Here is a 24126-nt window from a genome sequence, read left to right on the forward strand (position 1 = left end):
GCAAAGCCCGCGGCTCCCCTAAGCGGTGCCGGAGCCGCTAGCCCGGCATTTCGCCACCGTCAGCTAGACAAACTGTCTTCATAACAACCAAAAAAAACTTTTAAATTTAAATTTTATTTGAAGAGGAGAGACCTCCTCAGACCCCTATCAAGTGATACCCTCCTGGTTGTCCTCAGGGCCCAGTGAAATTCTCATCCTATTCCCTTCTACATCCCACTCCTCCCCAAACACACTTTACTCCTCAGATACCTCTACTTTCAGTCCTGGAGAGCTCCATTCCCCTTTCCTCTCAGTTTCATACAACACAAAACAAAATGCTGAAGATTTCAAAATTTCAATCAGTGCCCAAGGCCCATTGACCACGAAAAGATAGTAAAGCCCATCACCTTTGGCTCAATTCTGTTGTAGGAATCCTCTGCATCACTCAGTGTAATATTCTATTTCTCATAGTTAAAGAACAATCAGGCAAATAAAAAACCCCAAGAAGAGGTTTCTGCATGTCAACTGAACAAGGAACAGATAAAGTATTATCTTCATAATATAGAATGGCCTGTGTAAGTGAGACTCAAAAATAATTTAAATCCTCAATTGCATTAACTCCTTCATTAAGGAGAAGTTAAACCACTATCCTGAGCTACTTTAACATTTCAATGGTCCTCACATTTCTCTGTTACAGAAGCAATGCTGAAGAAGAGCTTCATACTTTGCTCTTCCTGTCAAGCTAAAGGAACATATTTGTTAAAAACAGAATTTTCTGTGTCTTCAAACAATGATAGAAAGGAGCTCAGGCAATCTGTTACCTACAAACAATAGTTTGGGAATGACAAAATAGTTCCCTGGAATGTAAAAAGATCCAAACGTACCTCTACCACTTGACAATCTTCAGTTTCTCACTGACAATTCCTACACACCAGGGCTATGTTTTGGTTGATTAAAAATAAACAAACTATAGGCATATTAAAATTGGGTACTGGCAAAATTAAATGAATTGAACTTGTGGAAACAGATAGCAGAAAGAACATTGTAGTGCTTATATTGATAATTTCCAGCCCATTACAGAATTTATGTCCAAGTTGCAAAGATATACACAAGCAACTTCAAGCATCACAATACTGGCCTGTTTCATTCAGGTTTAAAATTATATGTTTAGTTCTCTTGGGGCTATGGCAGAATGTCCTACTTTTGAATTAAGCAGGACAAGAAACAAATCGGCCACACATTAAGCCACTGTGCAGCAACAACAGCAAAAAGCTACCTTTGCACCAGTTGTCCTGTTACATGCGTTTCTATAGGGGTTCCTGTGGGTTCTACGGGGGTTCCTGCGACTCCCAGCATCCCACAATCTTACATTCTTCTCCCTTCCAGTGGCAAACTATTAAAAAGCCCTGTGGGGACCCTGCTGCCAGGGCACTGACAATAGCTCATACTGTCATGGAGGTGGTGGCAGCCACTGGAACTGGTACAGCACTAGCACCACTCAATTTTAAAGCTCCTCAGGCAGAAACAGGGAAATGACTACAGCAGGGGTGATAGGGTCTGATGGGGCAGTTTTCCTATCCAGGCAGTCCCTGCCACCATTGATGAAGCCCTCCCGCATTGCATACCAAAACCCCTTTAAAGTTCCTTAGACAGACTGCTAGATCACACACTGCAGTTCCTGCAGCGGTCTCCAGTCTTGAGCATGTGCCACAGCTGATCAGAAGACCATGTCAGTAAGCCTGTCCAGCTCCCCTAGGAGCAGAGGAAGCTATGGGGCAGCCCCTATCACCCCATGATGGAAGAGGGTACTTCTTCAGCAACCTTGTCACACTTCAGCCAGGGGCCTGTGCATAAGCCCTTCCATAGTGTTCTATACCTTGTAGCAGTACAAACTTCATACTCTTCAAACTTTACAAAGAGAGAGCCTGCCAGGGCTCTTACATTGGTATAGCAATGGACAGACATAACAGTTAAGCTGGAAGTGCTGATGAGTGGCATGTTTCCCCTCCCATTTGAAAATGGTTTAAAATTATAACATTAGGATATTAGTCTAATAGCAACCAGATTCTGGTAATCAAATCAAGCATCCAGCAAGTAGCTGTTTTTCTTCCATGATGACCTAAAGCATACATACAACAGCAATGTCTACTTTCAACCCTCTCCACAAGCCAAACAAATACAAACAGCAAAGTTCTTTTGCATTTAGGTAGACTGAAGAAGTATATCCCATACCACACCCTTTAATGTAGATGTAATTCACAATCATTTTAAGAAAAGGCTGAAATATTCTAGTAAGTACAGTATCTGTTTATAGCAATTGTGACTGACTGCAGTAAATGGTTTCACAAAACCTTAAACTGAAAATGAAATGTTATATCTGTAACACAAGGAGGATTTTGCCCAAAATAGAATTAAAAAGTCAGGAAGTCCTTTTCAACTTGTGGAAAAATATTCCTTGACTGAAAGAATTAATCACTAAGATGAGAGGGGAAGGAGACCAGAGAGCAAATGAACCCTGATTTCCCCAGATGACACAAATACCAACCCATCCCTCAAAGCCTGGCTATTCTTCCTGCTAAATGTCAGTTATACCTAACAAAATTACTCTCATGTCTTTTACTAGCCATTCACTCAGTAAAAATGAATCAAGTCCTTAACAAACACATTACATAACAAAAAATGCTTTATACTCAGGGAAACTTTCCACAATTTCTTCCATGTATGGGAATAAACAGTTTAACAGCAGTTGAGGAAAAAAAAAACAAATTAAAAAAACCTTTATGTTGCACACAGTTAAGGAGATGTCCTGATAGTTAAGTTATTACACTCACTTAAATCACTCTTCTTGTAAATTGGACATATTATTGACTGTTTCCATTGTATGGGCATTCTTTCCTCACTCCTGATTTTTTAAAATCATCCTGTAATTCAAAACTGTATTTCAGGCATTCAGCTAGAAGACTGTCTACCCTGGTGCCTTATTATTTTATTATTATTAAATACGCATTAGGTAGGCTTAACAGGCCAAAGAAAGTACCGACAAAAGACATTACGGCACAAGGAGGTAAGTTAATGCCACTGACTCCAGATGTTTCTATACAGTTGGCCTTAACTTTCATTGTAGTTGGCTTTAACGCATATCCTGTGAAGAAACTGCACCACCAAGTTTCCCTAATATAATGGGTCTAATTACTCACATGTTCAAAAATATTTTAAGCATTTGTTTCACCAGTTAATAATGAAAGTAGGTGGTATTTTAGATGCTCTGTATTTGCCTTTTTAGGCTTTCAGGGAACATATAGATATTCAAGCTATCACAAGAATAGAGAGATCTTTTTGTTAGTAAGTTCTCTCTCTCTCTCTTTTGCAGACAGCTGGTTCTCTTCTGTGGAAAAAACCCTTGAAAGACATTGCTCCTGGCATAAATATAATACCTGTCAATAACCTATATCAGTTTTCTGGGCCTCTAATGGAGCTCAATACATTTTATAACCATCTAAAATGAAATATGGTGGTTATCCTCAAACTACACTCTTATTATTATGCAAAGCATTATGCAAACTAATATCTACAAGCTTGTTTTTTTTAATTTAAATTCTTTAATTTAACCTTTGTAGAACAGCACGTACATATTTTTATATAATACATGAACAACAAAGAAAGGTGCAGTCCTAACATTTACATTTGAATAACCATCTTAATATTGTGCTTTCCAAAAGGTTAGCATTTCCACATCTAATTTAAAATTTGATGAGGGAGGGAGCATGGTCAAGGGATCAGCTAAGGATCTGTTCTCAAGTATTCATATTTTTGTAAAAAAGCTATGTAGGAAGCAGAAGAATGTGGGGGATAAATTGTTTTTGTCTTTGTTAAAACAAATTACACAAACAGTATAAATTTTTAATACAAATTCCATCTTGGGAATGCCTAAGTAATTTTAATACCTTGATAGAAATTTAGCAAGTCCATAGTACAGAAATTACCAATTAAGAAGAGATCTGAGGATAATGTGGATTTTCAGAGATCAAAAAAAAAGAAAAAAAGAAGGAAAGTAAGGCGGGTCCTTTCCAAAGACTGCATCGAAGAGTAACAAGATGCAGTTTATATTAGCTAGGTGGGGGTGGCCAACCTGCTGCACAAGTGGCACAGAAAGCCTTAGGCGCAACACAGCAGATCAGGGACAGGATGGGAAGCATAGCAGAATATAGGATAGAGAGCAGGAAGCAGGGTCAGGCAGGCAAAACAGGTCAGGAAGAAGAAATTAGAGCAGCAGATCAAGCAAAGGAAGGGTATCAAAGTGGCACTTGGGGAAGGTGAAGAGCTAATTTGCGGCAAGTCTATGAAAAAAATGCCTCCAGTAAACTAGGCAATATCTTGCTTTTGAAAATAAAATATAAGTAGGTAAGTACTTTCAGGCTGGGTTGTTACAATTAAGATCATTACAGCCCTGTTGTTATGGGGGCTAAGATGAAGTCTGCAAAGCACTTACATCTTCAAAATAATGGCACTGGTATTAGAACATAGGTGGTATTCAGGCCTTGTACTATAACTTGGTACAAAGTGAACTGCACTCCAAGGGGCCAATTTACAGTCACTAACGAATGCAATAATCACTATTACAAGTAGTCTTAAGTAGATCAATGAAAGAATACTGTAGTAAGCAATATGCCCAGCAGGGATTCTTTAAAGGATACAAACTGACAGCCTTCATTAAAAGGTATAAAAAAAAGGGGGAAGAAGATATAGTTGTAAGACAATTATAGTATACAATGCTATACTAGTTGTACTCCATCCTACTTTAGTGCAGGGAATTAGAGTAAATGATCTCTTGAAGTCCCTCTCTCTCTTACATTTCCATATTATTTTTCCTTACGAGTAGCTAATCATTTAGGCAATGTTTTCTAATTTGAAAGAGGCACAAGATCAACCTTAGAGTTGTAATGTATAATCTCATTTATTGGCTAAGCCCAGCACAGTAGGAAAGGTGAAAACAAAATACCTGCATGACGAGAAATATATCTGAAATCCTCAAGGGGAAAACAGTACACTTCCTCATTTTTTACATACTCTGTGGGTAGTAACTTTGTAAGAGCTACTTTTTTCATGGCCTTTTTTCTTCCTTCAAGGCATTTACTATTTGGAATTTCCATAACAATACAGAAATATGATATAAAAATCCAACCAGATCATAGAATCATAGAAAATTAGGGTCAGAAGGGACCTCAGGAGGTCACCTAGTCCTCAAGGCAGAACCATCCTCAACTAAATGATTCCAGTCAAAGCTTTGTCTAGCCAGGTCTTGAAAACCTTCAAGGATGGAGAGTCCACCACCTTTCTGGGTAACTTGTTTCAGTGTTTTACTACCCTCCCAGTGAGGAAATTCTTCCTAATATCTAACCTAAACTTCCCTTGCTGCACCTTGAGACCATTGCTCCTTGTTCTATCATCCGCCTCCATTGAGAACAGCATAGCTCTACCCTCTTTCAAATCCCCCTCCAGATATGGACTTGAAAGCAATTTAGTCGCTTTTAGAACACAAAGAAAAATCTTTTTGTGCACTGTAATTTCACTGTACACCATAAAGTCAATTTCATTGGAATTCCATTATCTTAAAGAAAATGATTGTCTTCTAACAAAAATCAAATTTTAAGTCACAGATCTTGCCTTGAGTTCTAATTTAAAACTTAAATTTAAATAAGCTATCCAAAGCCTACTCACTAAAATTTATAAACTGAGATGTACTGAAGAAATGAGTTGTTCACTCATTTGATTTAAAACAAAAACAAAAAATAAACCTCTAGGATCATTGTATAAGCTATTCAAAATGTTTCTTCTGAAATGTACAAATTAATGTACTCTTGCTCTCTCCTCAATTCTAGCTCAAAGATGGGTAGATTTATTAGTCTACTAATTTAAGTTCTCACAGAAAAATAATCCTAAGTATAACAAGTAAGAGTTATTTACTTGGTAGGAATGTTAAAGAAAAGGTAAGGGAACAGCTACATTTTATATAACCTATTTGTAAAATACCTGTTTGTAGTAACACCAAATCACCATTTGGGCAAAGTACTACGTAAAATAAAAAGCCCCTGTTCCAAAGAGTCACATAACTAATAATTCCAGTATGACAAGTTTAGCTCACTTTGGTTAGAGACTGGTGCTAATAACACCAAGGTTACAGGTTCAATTTCTAGTTGGTGTAGATGATCTCTTGAGGTCCCTTCCAGACTTACTTCTATAAGAACTTACTGATCAGATATACAAGCTATCTTCATAAATCAGAAGAACAAAACCTTGTGTATTATTCAAAACACCTGCCTGTTTTTATGAACAGTGTGTGGAACTCTTTCACTATGATCATGATGACAATCAACACAAAACATTTTCTTGACTCTAACATTCCAAAAGAGATGTACTTAGTGACAGACCAACACGGAGACAGAGGCTAAACCCTGAACTGAGCACAAGGAATGGCAACAGCTTGCACAGAGGGAACTGGGTACAGACACTTGTTTTTCTACAGGGAAAGACTATAGCCAAAGCCAATGCATTTAATCTTTTACCTGAAATGTGTCCCATTAAGACTGAAACTATGCAACAGTGCCCATGACTGCTGTATTATGGGAAAAGTGTGCATAAAGTAATGGGAAACAGTGGAAGAGTCAGCACTGGTCTATTACAACTGAATTGCAGCTTCCCACTATCCCAAGAAAGAAAGCCAGACAGGAGGCTGTCTCCTGCAATTTTGGCCAAAAAGTCAGAACTGTAATTGGGGCTAAAAGCTGCTCTGAGTCGCTTGGTCTGGAAGCACAATGAAGAACAAAAAGGGATACGACTTATACACATCAGACTCAAGAAAATCCAACCCAAATGTGGGATTGGTAGAATTGTAACACTTACATGAAAACTGACATGCATTACCAAAGTTAATTTCTCTGTATAGGGGAACTGACCGACTCTTACACCACTAGCTGAAATGTGATTTGACCCCTGTATCATAGAGAAACAATAGCTGATCTATATTTAAGATTGAAATGAACTTTCTTTAATAGATATTAACCTTCCTCTTCCCACACTGCCTCTCTGACAACCCCACTTCCAGACCAGTATCTTATACCAGAGGGGGGAAAAAAAAAAGATCTCCAGGCGATCTGATGATAATCAAGAAAAAAAGTTACAATGATTCTGAAGTTCAAAAAATTCTTAGATTTTTTTAGAATTTTTTTAATGGTTTACAATGTTAAACAAAATGGTAAAATGTTCTTTCCTAGAACTTCCAAATTGGTCACTTATATTAGATGAAGTTAAATTCCCTCCCTTTTATTTTACTTTTACTTTGGGAAGGTTGAGTGCACAGTGTCCAAAGCTATCAATTAAGCAGCATAAATATCTTAAGTCTTGGGAGAGCCTGAGAAAGGCAGGAGGATGTGCATACAAGACCCTTCTCAGCTGTATATTCAGCCTAAAAGGAAAGGGTGTTTCTTGGTGGCATTCCAGACTTGGCAGGAAGGTAACAGACACTTCCCCAAATTGTTACTTTTTACTCAAACAATTTATTTCGATTTTTTTTTTCAGTAACTAGTCAAATTCACCTTCACTAGCACTTCCCAGCAAAAAAACATTTTCTAATTTGTTTTTGCTTTTCATAAATCTTTAGGTAGAGCTCCATCTTTAAAAAGTTCAAGGATTTTGCTACCAGCTAAAAAACAGATTATTGAAGATTTTAGGAAATGCATGGCTTGTTCAACTAATCTTGCTGACCTTTTCATAGTAAAATCTGATCTTCCTTCGGCTCATCTTTTATCTTCAAGATGTTTTATCTTCAGTTTGGTCTCAAAAAATAATGCATCTTTTGTTCAAATCTCGGTTAGGCTACACTAATTCTAACCCACCCTCTACTAATGGAAAACATAAATAATACTTATTTGAAAGTCGCACAAAACTAAAATTTTTCCTTTTCTCATCCATGTTGCATGTTCACAGTTTATGGATTTAGATGACAATCTGAAGGGAGTCTAGTATTAAGAATATCAGTAAAATGCAAACGAAAACAAAAAATTAACTTGATTACAAAAATGTTAAACTAAAGACAGGACTGGGTGGAGGAAGCAAAGGTTTCTTCTTCCATACAAAGCATGTTTGTATTTTTAGGCCCACCCCTTCCCAAATGGGTAACACCCATCCCCCTACAGATCCATCACTGTCCCCCACCAAACTGCCAGCCCCACCCCAATCTCACCAGCCCCTTTCTCCACTTTGAGTTACTTACCTTGGTTTCTTGCCACTGCTCCTGGCAGTGTCAAACAGCTGCATTTGCCACTTCCTGACTAGGTTCAGGCAGCTTAAAGTAAACTACCTAATCCTAGACAAGGTACAGAGAATACTTGTTTCCGCCATATGAGCCAATCTTACATTAGACTCTAATATTTCTTCCATGATCATATATTTGGAATGACTTTGAATCGTACTCCTTTCCATTGGGTAAAGATACATACGGTTATTCTCAACAATCTTAACATGGAAATTAAATGGTATAAACTCTTCAAAAAGAAGTTAATAAAATTTTTTGTGTACTCATGCCAGAAATAAGAGAGTTTGGAGTGTGCTCCTGGGTTCACAAATGACATTTCTTGATTAATTATAATAGCTGGTTCAGAAAGCTGCTTTTTAATTATATTAATTCATGATGTACTTTAAATGTATTCCTGGTAAGAAAATGTTTCTGCCTCCACAACTTTCCAGCTGCAGGGATAATTAAAGAGAGTATGTTTTATCTGAAAGATGGATAAGAGAGAGAAGATAAAATCAATAATAAGAAATTATATTAAGATACTTTTGGGGTTACAGAGATAATTCTTATATAGTTTTACTTCTAAACTTACTAAAATCTTATTATTACATTGTTAAACCAGACCATAAATGAAATATGTTGAAAAATTAAGTATGTGATTTTAACACACAAATATGTTCTCAATTAGGTTAGTGAAGTCAGTCTCTGAGCACTTTGTTGTGAAAGCTCTGAGCTTGACATCCATAATGCAAAACCTGAATAAGCTTTCTAACAAGCTTATTCAAACTGTATGTAATACAATATCAATCCTTATCCTTGACAGAGGATCAGTTTATGCTTCAGAGCATAATATTTGGTTAACCTTATTTTATCTTCCACAGATACAAATGATAGTGGTCATGGAATTATTCAGTTCTTTGTAAAATCCAGCTATGGTATATGTCTCAATTACATACTGGGCTGAGAAATTGTATACGTTTAGTATGTAAAAGAAATTTGACATTTTCTTTCTTGGTTCTGACTTTTAATGTCCTTTAATTTCACCAAACATTCCATCTTGTCATGTTATGAGGCATGGTCAAAAGGATAAATCTATTCTATTGCACTAACCTTTCTTAATACTTAATATTGGCTACTTAGTCAAATAATCTTTAACTCCTGTCCTTTGGAAGTGATAATGTAATTACTTCCTTAACTTAGCTAATTTTCTCTTCCTCCTTCCTATTTTTCTTTTACACTATTTATGTAAGAGGTCAAACAAGACATAGGTATTCCAAATTTAGACGCTCAATTTCCTAGCATTAAGTTTCACTTAAACCTACAGAGCTGTTCTTCCTGTAAACTGAACTTTTTTCTTTAGAGATTCCTGCAAAATCAATACCTATCATCTCACAGGTGACACTAAAAAAAATTCTAACAACGAACATTATTTTATATTTAGCAAAGTTACATTTCTGTCACTGTGCTGTCTAGGCTCCAACTGCTTACAGTTAATTCTCCTTACACAATGTCCTAGTTATGGCTCAATAAAGCTGTGCAATATAATCAGCATATTTCACTAAGTGGTTGTTTCAGCCTCTAAATCACTTCCCCCTGACCTTTTCCTCAGCCACCCCATTTATGACCCCATTTCCTCAGTGTGACCCCATTTTCTCACCATGGTTCCTTACTCCTGACCCATAGCCCCCTGGCCCTGCCAGTGCCTCTCTCTCCCAACCTGCAGCCACAGCAGAGTGTAGAACATAGCTCCCACCCTCCTCCTCCATTCCCTCCCTTGTGGGCAGCACAGCCCATGGGAAGTGGGAAAGGATGCTGTGGGCTTGGGGCCCCCTGCCCTGCTGCCCTCCCCCTGGAGGCTCCATGGACCAGTGGCCAGGACCAGCAAGCACCGCACCACCATGGCCACCAAGCTGAGGCATGCCCTGCCTGCTCAGCAGCAGTGGAAGTACAAGTCTGCACTGCCACCGCTGCCACACCTTGCACCTTAACAGCCATGACAGTGCAGCACTCCTGCCTGTGCTGGGTCCCACACACCGGACTGCACAGGTGACTCCTGCATGGAGCTGGTCCAGCCCCATTGCAGCCTGGCACCCCATTGGGGGGTGTAGAAATCTCGTGACCCCAACTGCCGATGTTGCAACCCCATTTGGGGTCACGACCCAGTTTGGGAACCACTGATCTAAATCACCCATAGGTTTATCTACATGATGAAGTTGCCTTGACTTCTCTATTTGCTATGTGTTCCTCCCCATTAATAGCATCAACTTGACCTTATCAAACCAAAGATAAGTCACTCTGTCTTATCAGAATCCACATTAAATATTTAGATTGAATGGATATACTATTTTATCATCTACTTTTTTAAAGAAAACTGAAGATGTTCAGAAGCACTTTTTTTTTCTTATGAAGAAAGGACCTTCAGGTTTTACTTTGCATTCTATGATTCTAAGTTAACTAGTTGCTCAATCAGTTTTCTGAAAAACAAAGTGAGGCTTATTAGCATGTAGTTCCAAGGATTTCCCTTGCCTTACTCTACCACATTCTTTCAATTCAAACAAAACATTGGTAATCCAGGTAAATATCACCTGAGCAGAATTCAAGTCAATGCGCAATTCCTGTGTAACACTCTAAGGCTAGTAAGTCAAGTGTGTACACAAAGCATCAAAGGATTATGATAGTGGCTATATTACAGAGAAATATATTAGTCTTTTACACTTACGTATCCATATTAAAGAAAAAACCAAACAAAAACCAAACTCCCCAAAAACCCTCAACTCAAATGAGGTTCTGTTGCTCAGATTTATTTTGTTATATAGCAAGCATCCAAAATGAATTGGAGACAAACTTTCCTATTGTTTACTTGTAACTGTCAGATATAACAAAATTGGAAGTTTCCTATTGCAACATTTTTCCCAATACATAAAAGGCATGTTTCCATATTAAACTATTAATCCACTACCGGCACTGTGTTAAAATAATGAACATTCCCTTCTGAACTTAAGAAAAATGTTCTATTTGAACAGAACAGCATGATGCTGTCATGAAATTTCAAGTTCAGCTTATCACAGTTTAGACAATTGTATTAGAAAACTCAAAATGATTTTTTATAGTGGGGAGAATTCAAAACTGATATCAGTGAAGCAATACTGGACTATGGAGATCTTGGATCTGATAATAATTATCAGCTTGTGTGTCCCTATGCACATTTATTATCCATTTCAGTACATTTCCTAAACTTGAATTTGTGCAGTCTTTTCATTAAGGGCCAAAATTTAAATAAAGTATAGAGACTCATTTCCTTCTATGATCAGGTAACACACCACCTGGATAAGGGAGATGAGGCTGACACATACTTGAATTTCAAAAAAGTTTTTTACTTGCTCTCCCACAACGTGGTTATGGTAATGTAGCAGGCTCACCTTTCAGACCTTGGACTGAGCTCCACGCTTGAGATCTTGCTGTTTTCATTGGTGGAGCCCGTCCACCAATCAGGAGGCAGCAGGAGAAATTAAGTCATGACCCTTTCCTGAGAGGAGGGGGAGAAGAGCTCCCCCAGAGCTGTTTGAATACTGTAAATTGTCAGGTCTGGAAGACTTCAAGGGCAGAGCCTTGGAGCATATAAAAGGAGTTGCGTGCCCAGCACAAGGGCAGATGCAGTGAGGGACTCAAGAAGAGTGGAGCCAAGAAAAGCTGGGGAGCTCTCCCTCAGCTGGCAATAGGCCCAAGGCTCCTGAAGCTGCTGCTGGAGAAGCAGCCTTGGGAGCAGTGCGAGACTGCTTGGGCTTTTGACATAGCACAAGGACGGTAAGTGGGGACGCATCCCTGGGAGCAGTTTGAGACTGCTTGGGTCTATCACGGTGCACAGTTCGGTGCATGGAGCCCAGGCTTCGGGAGCCACAAGTGGTGGCTTGAGCCTGCAACTCCAGTAGGGCCTTGGAGGCTGCAGTGAGGCAGCTCAGGCCCCATCTCCTAGCAAGCAGCCAGGTTTCACAATGTGCAGAGTGGTGCACAGGCCTGAGCCTTGGGAGCCAGAGAGCAATGGAGGCTGCTTGGGTTAGCCACCTAGCATGAGGATGGCTGGCCAGAGCCTGAAGGGTCCAGTCTGTGCTAAGAGAACACTCAGTGCTAAGCCAGGGTATGGGGAAATAGTAGTGCTGCAGTGTGAGACCCAGCACCCAGAAGCCAGCAGTGGTGGTGCAGCAGCTGAGAGGAGCTGTGGAATGCAGTGGCACAGAAGAGGCACTCCAGCAGAGGAGACCCCATCGAGCTGTGCCCTGACCACCGCCACCTGAGGAAGTGTGAGTCATTGGGCCCTTGGGTCCCATGGGGGAAAGACATCTGGGGCAGGCTAACCCAGAGAAGGGGCTGGTTGAGTAGCCCCCCTACCTAGTCAAGGTCCTAAGGGGAGGGCCCTTGGTGCTTCCTGGATACCCCCCAAGGGGCCCCATTGGAAGGAGGACTATCTCTTGCCATGGGTCAGGGACTATATTAAGGAAATAGATGTTATTAAGACTGTTCATGTTTGCGCCTTATATTTTGTAATTGAAATATTGTATTGTGATATTGTAAATAGTGTTATTTAGGGTTTGACCTTGGTTATTGGTTAGTGTTCACTGTGTAAGTATAGGTATATGATATTTAGTTTTGTGTTTATGTATATTATAACTTAATAAACTGAATATAGTTAAGAACTTTGGGCTTGGGTTAACTCTACAGATGAAAGATTTGCCTAAAATTCTGGCATCCCTCTGACAGCACCCCCTTCTGCCTACCGATCCCATTCAATTGAGAATAGGGCACACCCTTGGGTATACCCGGGTTACAGTAAAATTGGGGAACTGTGGTCTTGATAATGCGATGTTCCAGTGGCTAGGAAACTGGCTCCAAGGAAAGACCCAGAGAGTAATAACAGATGGAACCAAGTCAACATGGCACTCAGGGTTTAGTACTCATACCGGTGCTTTTTAACATATTCATTAATTATTTGGATTTGAGTGTTAAAAATGGACTGGCAAATTTCACGAACGACACCAAATTATTAGGGATTGTGGTCACACTGAAAGACAGGCTGGGGATACAGGCTGACTTGGACACGGTCACAAGGCAGACAGATCAAAACTTGATAATGTTCAATACTAAGAAGTGTACGGTGCTCCACCAGGGGGGAAACAACCTGCAACATGGTTACAGGCTCAGCAATACTATGCTTATTATCACCACAACCTAAAGAGACCTGGGGGTCTTGATAGACCATAAAATGAACATGAGCCACCAATGCGATACCATACCTGGCAAAGTAAACAAAACACTAGCATGCATCTACCGATGCCTCTCAAACAAGACTAAAGATGTCATCCTCCCGCTTTACTCGGCCTTGTTGAAGCTGTAGCTGGAGTACTGCTTCCAGTTCCAGGCACCATACTTAAGGAAGGATTGAGAGGGCCCAAAGGAAGGCTACGCACATGGTTAGAGGTATGGAGAGTAGGCTGTACAATGTAAGGTTGAGAGACATGGGTCTGTTCAGTCTGGAGAAGAGAAGTCTCAGGAGGGACTAGGTGGCAGCCTATAAATACATAAGGGGCGCATATCAGGGACTGATAGAACGTCTGTTCACCAGGGCTCCCCAAGGGAAGACTAGGACTAACCATCATAAATTGCTAGAAGACTGCTTTAAATTAGACATAGGAAAAAACAGCTTTACAACTTGAATGTCCAGGGTCTGGAATAGACTGCTCCCCAGAAGTGGTACAATCACCTACTCTGTAATCTTCAAACAATGTCTGGATACTCACCTTGCTGGGGTTATCTGACCCAAGCAGTCCTTCCTGCCCAAGCACAGGGGGGCTGGACCTGATGATCTCAAGAGGTCCCTCCCTAGCATCTATGAAACTATGACTGAAATACTTTATAATACCTAGAGATGGGTCTTAGATGCAAGAGAGTCAAGATTTATTTATTATGGTCTCAGGAGCCTTCCACTATCACTGCCCATCTCTTCTGAGAGCAACAGCAAATCAACTAATAGGGCTCTCAGTTCAGAGGCTTACATACATTTATGTGAAGTATGCTACAATACAAAGAGATGGCATTAAAGAGCCAACTAGACAAATCCCTTATGAAGTCCATAATGACTATCACTACAATAAAAGGTACTGAAAGCAAAGTGCCACTTAGTTTTCAACTGATGATTTTCTTTCCTTTTGTCATAAAACAATATTTGGGTTTTGGTGTTTTTTTGTTTTTTTTAAGTAAAACATGACAATATTATTTTGGAATGACGCTGTATGCTCATTGCAAGCACTGTGAAGCTGTGAAAGATAACTTAGAATTACATGCTACCCCTTTTGCTGGACAGAAGAACAAAAACATGGAAAGTAGACTGTAGTCAGAAGAGGCAAAATGTATAAGGGTCATGTAGATTTAGGTTGCTACTAACTTTTTGAAATATCCTCAGAATATTTAAAATGCAGATAATAGCCAAGATCACAGCATACTCATTTTACATTAAATCAAATTTAGATGTGGTCCTATTTGACTACATCTATGTATATCCATTTTTCATACATTTCCAGAAGCATAAGCTAACATGAATCGTGCTTAAGCTAACATGAATCATGCATAAATCATGCTTAATTCAACAGTTACACAAGAAATCCATCATTAAGCTAATATAGTACTTTGGAATTTTAAAAATCTCTCATCAACACTTCACAAAATACTATGCCCTTTTACAGGAGACATGGTAACCCACTTAGACTTGGCAAGGGATTTCTACCTTTTAGAATTTGGAATTTATACCTAATTTTGAGGGGTTTAAATTTTATTTTATTTTTTTACATATCAAGAAAAGTAATATTTAGAAATAATTTTTTTAAAGTATATTACCAATAGCATCCAAAATATTTGGGAAGTTCTTGACAAAACAGGGGATGATGGTTTTCAAGGATACGTCTATTCAACAAACTCCTATCCACTTACAAACTACTTATGCCCCTAATGCACAGAAACTATTCATACTCACTGCTTAGGAGACAAGATCTATGCTGGAGATCTGTGGATAGCAAGTGCTATGTAATTTCTGGAGATAACCCATATTACAATTAAAGTGGGCCTCAAAACTGTTTTGATGAGGTATTCTTTGAAGCTCTACAAGACAAAGCATAACTTAAAAGAGAAAGATATTAAAAGGGACAGAACAGCCCATATATGGAAAAAGAAGCATCACCAAAACCCACAGATGACATACAAAACAAAGGAAAAAAAATCCCTTAATATTCCAATGTGGATACAAGCACACACACGCATTCTATGGAACAAATGTTTTCAATCTTGAAGTCTAAAACATGCATAAAAGCCATGAAAAAATACCTTGGAAGAAAAAAGAATACCAAACCATAAATTATTAATATGATTTTAAAAAACAAAAAGAGAATGCTAGAGAAAGTAATTATCACAAGCACTGTATCTGACGCTCAGACCGACACTTCAGTAAACCACTGGCATAGGACACAGTAACTTTCATGTTTCTTTCTTTAAAAAAAGAACAAACAAAAAAACCCACCCTCAAACACCACTATCAATTTACCCGATTCATATTGCCCTGCCTGATTGCAAGCAATTACAATCAAAGAGTGAAGAGAAACAGCTGTTGCCACCTGGGTGCACACTTTTTATAGCCCTTTGCTCTTGAGGGTACATGCCTTTTGGAGGAAAACGATGCTCTATTTTGAGGGAAAAACTGATTTTGAATTGCTTAAACCTGGTAGTTTCCCACAGAAGAACGTTATATTATGACCAAAACAGTTGACAATTTTGGGTTAATACACTTGGTTAACACAGGCTGCAGCCCACAAATCCACTCAAAAAGCAATAGGCTCCACACAGATAAGGGTACCTGCCCCTGCCCCACTCCCCCCACAGTGAGGGAGGGAGTGAGGCAGGGGCAGGTACTGCCCAGACAGGGTGGTGAATGTGACCCTGGGGCAGGAGGAGCGATGGACGGCTCATCCAGGAGGTAGAGGAAGGTAGTCAGCTCCCTGCTGCAGCACACACCCCTGGGGGAGGCATAGGGAGCACATGGCTTCCTCAATTTGTGCCTCTCAGGAGTCACGCAGCATGAAAGAAAAAAGAACAGAGCTCAGTGCCCGAAGCAGGGACAGCACTAGGGTGAGCTTGGAGGGCTATGGTCACCCCAACATTCCCTGTAGCCACCCCTCATAGCACTGCCACCACTCATCCTGCGCAGCTGAGTCCACCCTGCCCCTGTTCATCTCCCTCCCACTGAGAATTGGCCAGTGTACCCCTAAGCCCAATATATAATTGCCCCCAATACATCAGTGAACCTCTAATAATAAATAGAAATAATTACTGTTTTTTTTCTGCTGTATGAGGTATTCTTTGAAGCTTGATGCACACATTTGGTCTGTTATACTAGAAATATTAGAAAGCATAATCTCTTATGTCTCCTGTATTCTGGTGTGTTTATTTTAAAGCACTGGTTCCATCCACTTCAGCAATTTAAGGTAGGAACAGAAATGACAAACAAACTAGTGTAAGTGATTAGAAACCAGTTCAAATCTGTAACAATATAATTTCAGTGCACATAAACCACTTTTAAAATGGCTAAAACTGGTTTATGATAAACCTGAATGGATGTAGTATAAGACTTAACTGATTTAGGTTAAATGGGTTTATGGAAGTTCTGTCCCAGTTCTTCTCCAGATTCAAGTTAAGTTACAGTTCCCCAGCATCCCAGAATTTCTTGCACCTCTCCTGAAGACCCTCCCACCCCCCACTCCTTGCAGGGAGGGCAAGCTAGTCTTGGCTCAAGGCTTCTGCTCCAGCCAAGCAGGGAGGTGTGCTTTAGCACCGCTATCTTCTGGCTTCAGCCACTGAAGGCATGTGACTGCATTGCCAGAATCAAAAGTGAATGTCTGTTCACTTATTGGTTCAGTCTATGCAGCTTAGACTAACCTGTGAAGAATGAATTGATTCACCCTCAGGCTTTTTGACCATCTGTACTTAGCCTTAATGAGACTGAACAAAGAAAATTAAGCCTATGTAACCTACTCCATTCCCTTGTTCACAGCACTGTAATATTCCGTGTGTTATACAAAACTAAATGTATGTACAACTAACTAAACATGTGACTTTGTATTAACTCGCTGACCAAAAGCATGAACATTCATAACACCACTGGTAGCACTTTTCTTAATAAAAAAATACACGTGAATCCAAACTTCACAATAAAAATGAATATGTAGTTAGTTGACTATATGTGCCTAAGCATTTTGGTTTCACAATCCCAGTTACATTTCTATTATAAAAGTCATACTCAGAAAAAAAAATCTTCAAAATATCCAACAGAACTAATGATCTGGGGAGCTGTCCAAGGATATTACTTACAGCACTATAAATTTAACTCGTAATATCAATTAAATAATCATCATGTAAGGAGATTTAATTAATTTGATAAGGAAAAAATGTATTGTGTACATTGTGGTTGCATATATGAACAATAAAATTAGTCTCTAAAGTGGTTAATGTGAACTATTTTCATGATGGTGTTGTTCTAGCCAGCTCCCCTCCTGAAATCCAAAATGCTTCACTGTAATATTCTGTTATTAACATGTACTACTAAAAATCAAACCAAATTGTATTTTTGGTTTTTCCTAGGTTAATGAACAACCAAAACAAGAATAATCCATGAGGATTATTAATGTTCACACTTTATATAATCCTACAATCTGAAATAAAATGTTCTAAGAGTATTCCACAAAGTAGATATTAATTATTCTAGGTATGCTAACTATACTCTTACCTTTGCTTGCACTCTCAACATGTTCCAATTCATCTGGGAATTTTAAGATATCCCGATAATTCTCTTCACATATTTCTGCCAGAAAATGCAACAGCGTTGTTTTTTGATCTGATGATTTGGTATCTCTAATCTGTAAACAGAAGGATGAGAAAGAAGTAATCGGGGTGGGTAGGAGGGAAGGCATTAATTAGTTTTTTTCAACTATTTTCTTATATCCACCATCAGATTTATTTTAATTGACTCCATTTCTAAATACTTGGCAGCCATCAATCTTCTGGATCATACTGTACATGCAAGAGGTCTATGCGACCATCTCATCAAGACCTAGATCGCATATGACTAGGTAAGAGTATGGATGAGTGGAAGCTGCCCTATCATCCCCCCTTTACAACATCGAGACAGATTCCAAAGGCCAGACCAAATCCAGATGTTTAATGCCTCAATAGCTGTAACTTCTGCCAGAGAGCAATAAGTTAGAGCTGGTGCTGACTTCCCAACACCTCTGCAAGGGCTCCTTCATTAGGGTATGTCTGTTAGCCTTTCTTCAATCAAGGAGTACCCACAAAGTAGTGTGGGCTAGGGTTTTGAGGCACCCTATACTTGCCTTACTCTGGAGATTGCAACATTGTGGTATTCTAGGGGTTACCCTGCCACAAGTAGCCCCACCACATTGTCTTGTAGCCCCCATAGTAATCCTTCAAAGTATGCTTTTTATATAAATAAAAAGTATATGAAGGTGTGTGTGTGTGTACATATATAAACACACACACACACACCCCATTTTTTAATCTTAATTAGTCTATATAAAGTAATCTCTGCTTTCAGTTTCTGGACATACAATTTTTGTTCTTAGGATAAGTTATGGATCCTTCTTACCAGTGTAAATCAATTGCACATTCAAGCAACAGCCAAAAAAGGTAGAATTTAATTACTGCTTCACAGTCTGTTTGGATGGGGGGGAAAAAAGGTTTAACTCAAGAATTAAATGACTTGATCAGCTCTGCAAAAGAAGTAGTATAACAGACACAAACTGGCTGCCTAGAAGAGCTTCTTTACACCTGTATATGTATAATTAAAGAGCATGTATGTGTGTGTGTTTATGTTAGTTTTGGCACAGGTAGAGGATATTGTTACTGATGATTCATACAAATACTAAGAATGCGTGCATATATTAGATGGACAATATTTTAGAGAGACAAGTCTTAAAGACTTATTCAGAGGTAAGTAGTACTATGACAGCTGTAAAAAGTTTCTAATGCACCTTTACTTCTACCACTATATCTAAAATAACTCATATATGTCTATGCCTCAAAATATACTACAAATAAAATGCAGGATTAATTTAGAGCAACACAAATATGCCCATAAAGATCTCCCATTTGCTTTGTCATTTTGTAAATCACTGGAAGTTCTAATTCTATAATCCTCAGATGACAGCCTTGCCCACGAATGTTCATTTTAATGTAGGCGTTTCTGCTTACAGGATTTACCCTGTTAAGAATAAATGAATACACTCCATAAACAGACATTAAAATATACAATCTTTAGGCAATTAAGGAGCAATTTAACTCATATTGATTTGGATTATTAAAAGAAAAAAATGTTCAGTAATGGCACACAGAAACACATCACTATATTAATCTTTAGAGAAGCTTTTTTCCAACTTAAAAAAAAACCAGTTGCTAAACTATTGAATCCTAAAAGGGAAAATTGGTTTTATTTCCTCTTTAAAGGTCTTAAACATGAGCAGAAAGACTTAAAAAAAAGTGCATGTTGTAATATCACAGAATAGGTAAAACTGCAGTAACTCAGGCAAAATCCTTTTCCATTGAGACAGCACAGCTGACTGTAGCAGTAAAAAAAATAAATACTTAAAATCAATTTTAGTATTTTGTCTATTTGAATGTCTTTGGCACAAATTCTGAACAATACAATGTTAAAACCCTCATTAACTCAATTATATAAAATGCTACTAAGGTAACATACAAGTATGGTGAATGGTAGCAAAAAACAGGAATTCTACAACGGTGCAACCTACAAGGATACTCCCACGGCTCAAATAGAACTGGTAGAATATTTGAGTCCATCAAAGATCTTTGCCCTTTTGCAGTGTAGCTCACTAGATTATCACTTTATGTAGTGCATCTTCTTTTAGGGTATTTTAAACTATCCAGAGGAATAAATGAAAGTTTCAAGCAAATATTTTTATTAGGTTCCCCCCACTTATAACTTTAATATCTAAAGTTAGATGACACACAAAGCAGAACTGAATGCACAGCTCTGTATACTAGCACTAAAGCCTTTACTTAGGCAAAAATCCAACAGGAGCAAATTCCAATGGACCTCCACAGATTTAAGTACCATAATAGGCCTTTCATCTTTAAGTACCATAATAGGTATATTTAGCCTCTCTACTATCTTCAGGATTATGTTTCTGTATTCTGAAGACAGGTCTGAACAACAGATGAACTTTTACCAAAGACAGGCAAACTGGAACAAGAACAGCAAATCTCACACTGAGTGTTTTTAAACAGTGAAGAAGGAACTGAAACTGAAAAAACTAACAGAAAGAAATTGTCTAAAGAATTCCATTCTAAAACCTGTTTTCAGACATTTAGAACCTTCCAGATATTGTATTTCTTAGATTCATAATGATTTAGGCTAGAGTTAAATGTGTGTATGTGTGTGTAATTGAATATATCCTATACATAATACTGTCACATACACATTAAACCTCTTTGTTCAACGCCACATAGGACACGTCCACATAAGCATGAGCATGCCTCTTGCCGTGGCTCAAACCTCTTTCAGTTGGTGCAAGAGGCACATGGGGGAACCAAAAAAATGTTTGCAGCGTGAGGGCAAAATTAGATACCTGGATATCCAGGAGTCAAGAAATACTCCAGGGGGAAAAAGCAAGGCAGGGCACAGGTCCTGGACCATGCCCTGAGGCAACCGGAGGCTAGGTTCTCCACAGAGATGCTTTGGTACCCAGGCAGAGCAGCTCTATGGCTGGCCCTTACCCTGGTGCTGAAGCGCACTGACTGCCCATGTGGGGCAAGCAGCAGTACAGGCTGCAGGGACCTGGACCCGGCTTTGTGGCAGATAAGTAGGGGATGAGGGAGAGGACAGGAGAAGTGGGGAGGGAACCATGGGGAGCACCACCTGGCCCAGCCCCAGCCCCAATTCATTCTCCCAACTCCCCGTTTGTTCCCCCCATTCCCTGCTCACTCTCCTGCCCAGCCAGAGCCCCTTGCACTCACTGGCAGTAGCAGCAGTGGTCAGGGCCACTCAAGGCCTCATGACACAGCCCCCTGCATGGTGGGCAGTGAGGCTCAGCCCCAGCCACCTGGCACCCCTTTTACCACATTGCATGGGTGCAGCCCAGCTTGGCAGGGTGCCACACGCTGTCTCGCAGGTCTGGGTCAAATGAGCTGAGCAGCGCCAAGCCCCAGATGACAGCTGCAGCACCCCCAAGCTGCCAGACAGCATGCAGTGCCCTGCCAAGCCAGGCCACAGCCACACCATGTGGCAGCAACAGTGCCAGGTGAACAGAGCTGAGCCCTGCTGCCTTGCACCATGCGGGGAGGTTGTGCCAACCATCACTGCTGCTGCTAGTGCTAAGCTGCCGGCAGTGCGGAAGGCACTGGAGCCAGGCAGGGGAGCAATGCGGGGAAGAAGCCAAACTGGGGAGCAACCAGCAGGCTGGAGCTGACTGGGGGAATCCCTAAATTGTCTCCAGCCTCCTGATCACTCTCCTGCTTGTCTCCAGCCTCCTGCTCATTCTCCACTCATCTTCAGCCTCAAGGACTGGAGACCGAGCAGGAGAACAAGCATGATGCTGGAAACCAGCCCCTGGAGACAAGCTAGAGATAGTCACCTGCTTGTCTCCAGCCTCCTGTTCATTTCCAAGCTCCTGCTTAACTCCAGCCTCCCGAGGCTGGAGACGAGCAAGGGAACAAGCAGGAGGCTGGGGCTACATGTTGTATTACAACAGTTATAATTACTTTATGTTGCTAGTTGCTTTATATTGCTATTTTTATAATGAACTATTTTGCTATTAAGATTAACCTTGCTGGGATTTATTTTTCATGATGTTTTAATCAATTATTACTATTTGATATCCAATATTAAATAACCATAAAGTTTTAAATCCCCTATTACTCAGTATAAGTTTACCTGACCTTTTGGTCTCATGATTTCATAGGCTAATATAAGGAAAAAAATGCTTATGCAAGGTCTTCAGTATGTCTGGTATGGATGTGATAAGGAATTCTACATATTTTTTATTTCTGTTTGAATATGGTATGAATACGATAGGAATTATGTCAATTCCAACAGCCAAAGAACTGCAAAACAATTCTATAAAGCAGCTACAAAAATATTTCCATGAAAAAAGTTTGCAAAACATCTCTAAGAATTTCAAAGGCTGAAAAGAGCAGAACTCAAAGAAAGAAGAAATCACCCTATCAATCACAACCTGCCAACAGGGCAGAGGGATGATCTTCACACCTGACTCAGCAGAATCCATAGACTTGTATGAAGAATTATCATTATAAAAATGGGTAAGAACAACAAAGCTTCGCTCTGTCCACTTCAAAAAGAGGAGTCTTGGGCATATCTGAAGAGACCTGACTCCATCCTTCATGATTAGTCTGGCTGGCAAACTAATCCGAGCAATTTAAGACTTGGTAACACCCTAACCTTGAAGGACTGTCTGTGTGTTTATTTCTTTTGAATGAATTTATGAATGAATTAAATAAATGAGTACGTATGTATGAGCGAATTAAGCAGATAACCTTTCTTTCTATGTTGTATGTTTTAATATACAGGGCACTGTGCCTTATCCCCCTAAGTTACAATCCTGCTTGTTTTTCTTTAAACCCTGTATGCTTAGGTATACTGAATTAAATTGATAAACACATGAGCGGGGGGAGTTTCTGGGCCCTAGAGGATGCTATAGCCCCTGGCACGGGGCTGGGACCCTGCAGGCAGGGCAGTCCATGTATGGGGGGTACCCACCCCTCCTAAGCAGCCCCCCCACACCCTGACTTGCATCCTCTACATCCCTTCACACCTACCCACTTCCCCCCACCCCCTTTCTCACCCCCTCTTGCAAACCACACATCCCAACACACACCCACCATGTGATAAGGAAACCAAAAGTAAACATTACAAAATACAGATATTTAAGATTTATTTTACAATGATGATAAAGCAATTTGGAAGCCTACCAATGTATCTAACATTGTAAATATAGCAATAAAACTTTATCCAGCTGATCAATCCCCCTTCCCTTTGTTCTAATTGTGGAAGAATGTGGATTTTGGGGTGCTGCATCAGCAGTCCATTTGGCACAAGGGGTAGTCCCTTATTTATTTGGCTAAATAAATACTAATTGCCGAGGCCCCAGAAGCTCCTGAGGCCAAGTAGCCCTGAGCTGCTGGCCAGGGCAGGTTTTTATATTGCTGGGGCCAGCACAGGTGGAGCCAGCACAGCTCCCTCTGCCTGCAGGTCCGGGAGGAGCCAAGCAGGGTTATTTTGCCCCGAGTGGCACAATTTGCCCCACACTAAAGTGCATAGCTGGGCACGTGCGCTGAGGCAAAAAGCCCCGGCTCAGATTTGCACCACTTTTATTTGAGCAGCTGAAAGCACACATGTTTGCATGTGTGGATGTGCCCATAGTGTCAGAAAAAAAAAGGAATCTGGCCAAAAAAAAAAAAATCAACATGGAAAAAAACCTTTTTAAGTGTTCAATAAAAATGGGTGAAAGCCAAATGAACACTTCACAAAAACCATGATTTTCAAGTCTTCAGTGTGTGCAAAGTAGGGTTGGTTATTTGACCAATCAAATAAAGTTTGGTTAATCAACTGGTGAAATATCTGTTAAAAAGTGTCAAAAATTGCCAATAAGTCCAAATACCACCGAGAAAAAGCACACATTTTCCATTGAGAAATGTGTCAAAAATTACATGTCAAGACAACTACAAAAATATACCAATAGGGATTGTTTTGGTGGTTTTTTGTTTTTTGGTGG

The 24126-nt window shown here is 39.7% G+C and overlaps 1 protein-coding gene across 2 annotated transcripts in view; it reads right to left on the bottom strand.

The window, feature by feature from the left end:
- Positions 1–24126, bottom strand: part of DIAPH2 (diaphanous related formin 2) — a 686654-nt gene that overhangs the window by 362202 nt on the left and 300326 nt on the right. For both annotated transcript variants that reach the window (XM_019536467.1, XM_019536466.1), the window contains one exon: positions 18090–18219. In XM_019536467.1, the coding sequence (XP_019392012.1) occupies positions 18090–18219 (130 nt within the window). The remainder of the gene's footprint in view (positions 1–18089; positions 18220–24126) is intronic.

The sequence above is a fragment of the Crocodylus porosus genome, unplaced genomic scaffold, assembly GCF_001723895.1.
Source record: "Crocodylus porosus isolate Cpor-Errol unplaced genomic scaffold, CroPor_comp1, whole genome shotgun sequence".
In the NCBI taxonomy this organism is placed as follows: Eukaryota; Metazoa; Chordata; order Crocodylia; family Crocodylidae; genus Crocodylus; species Crocodylus porosus.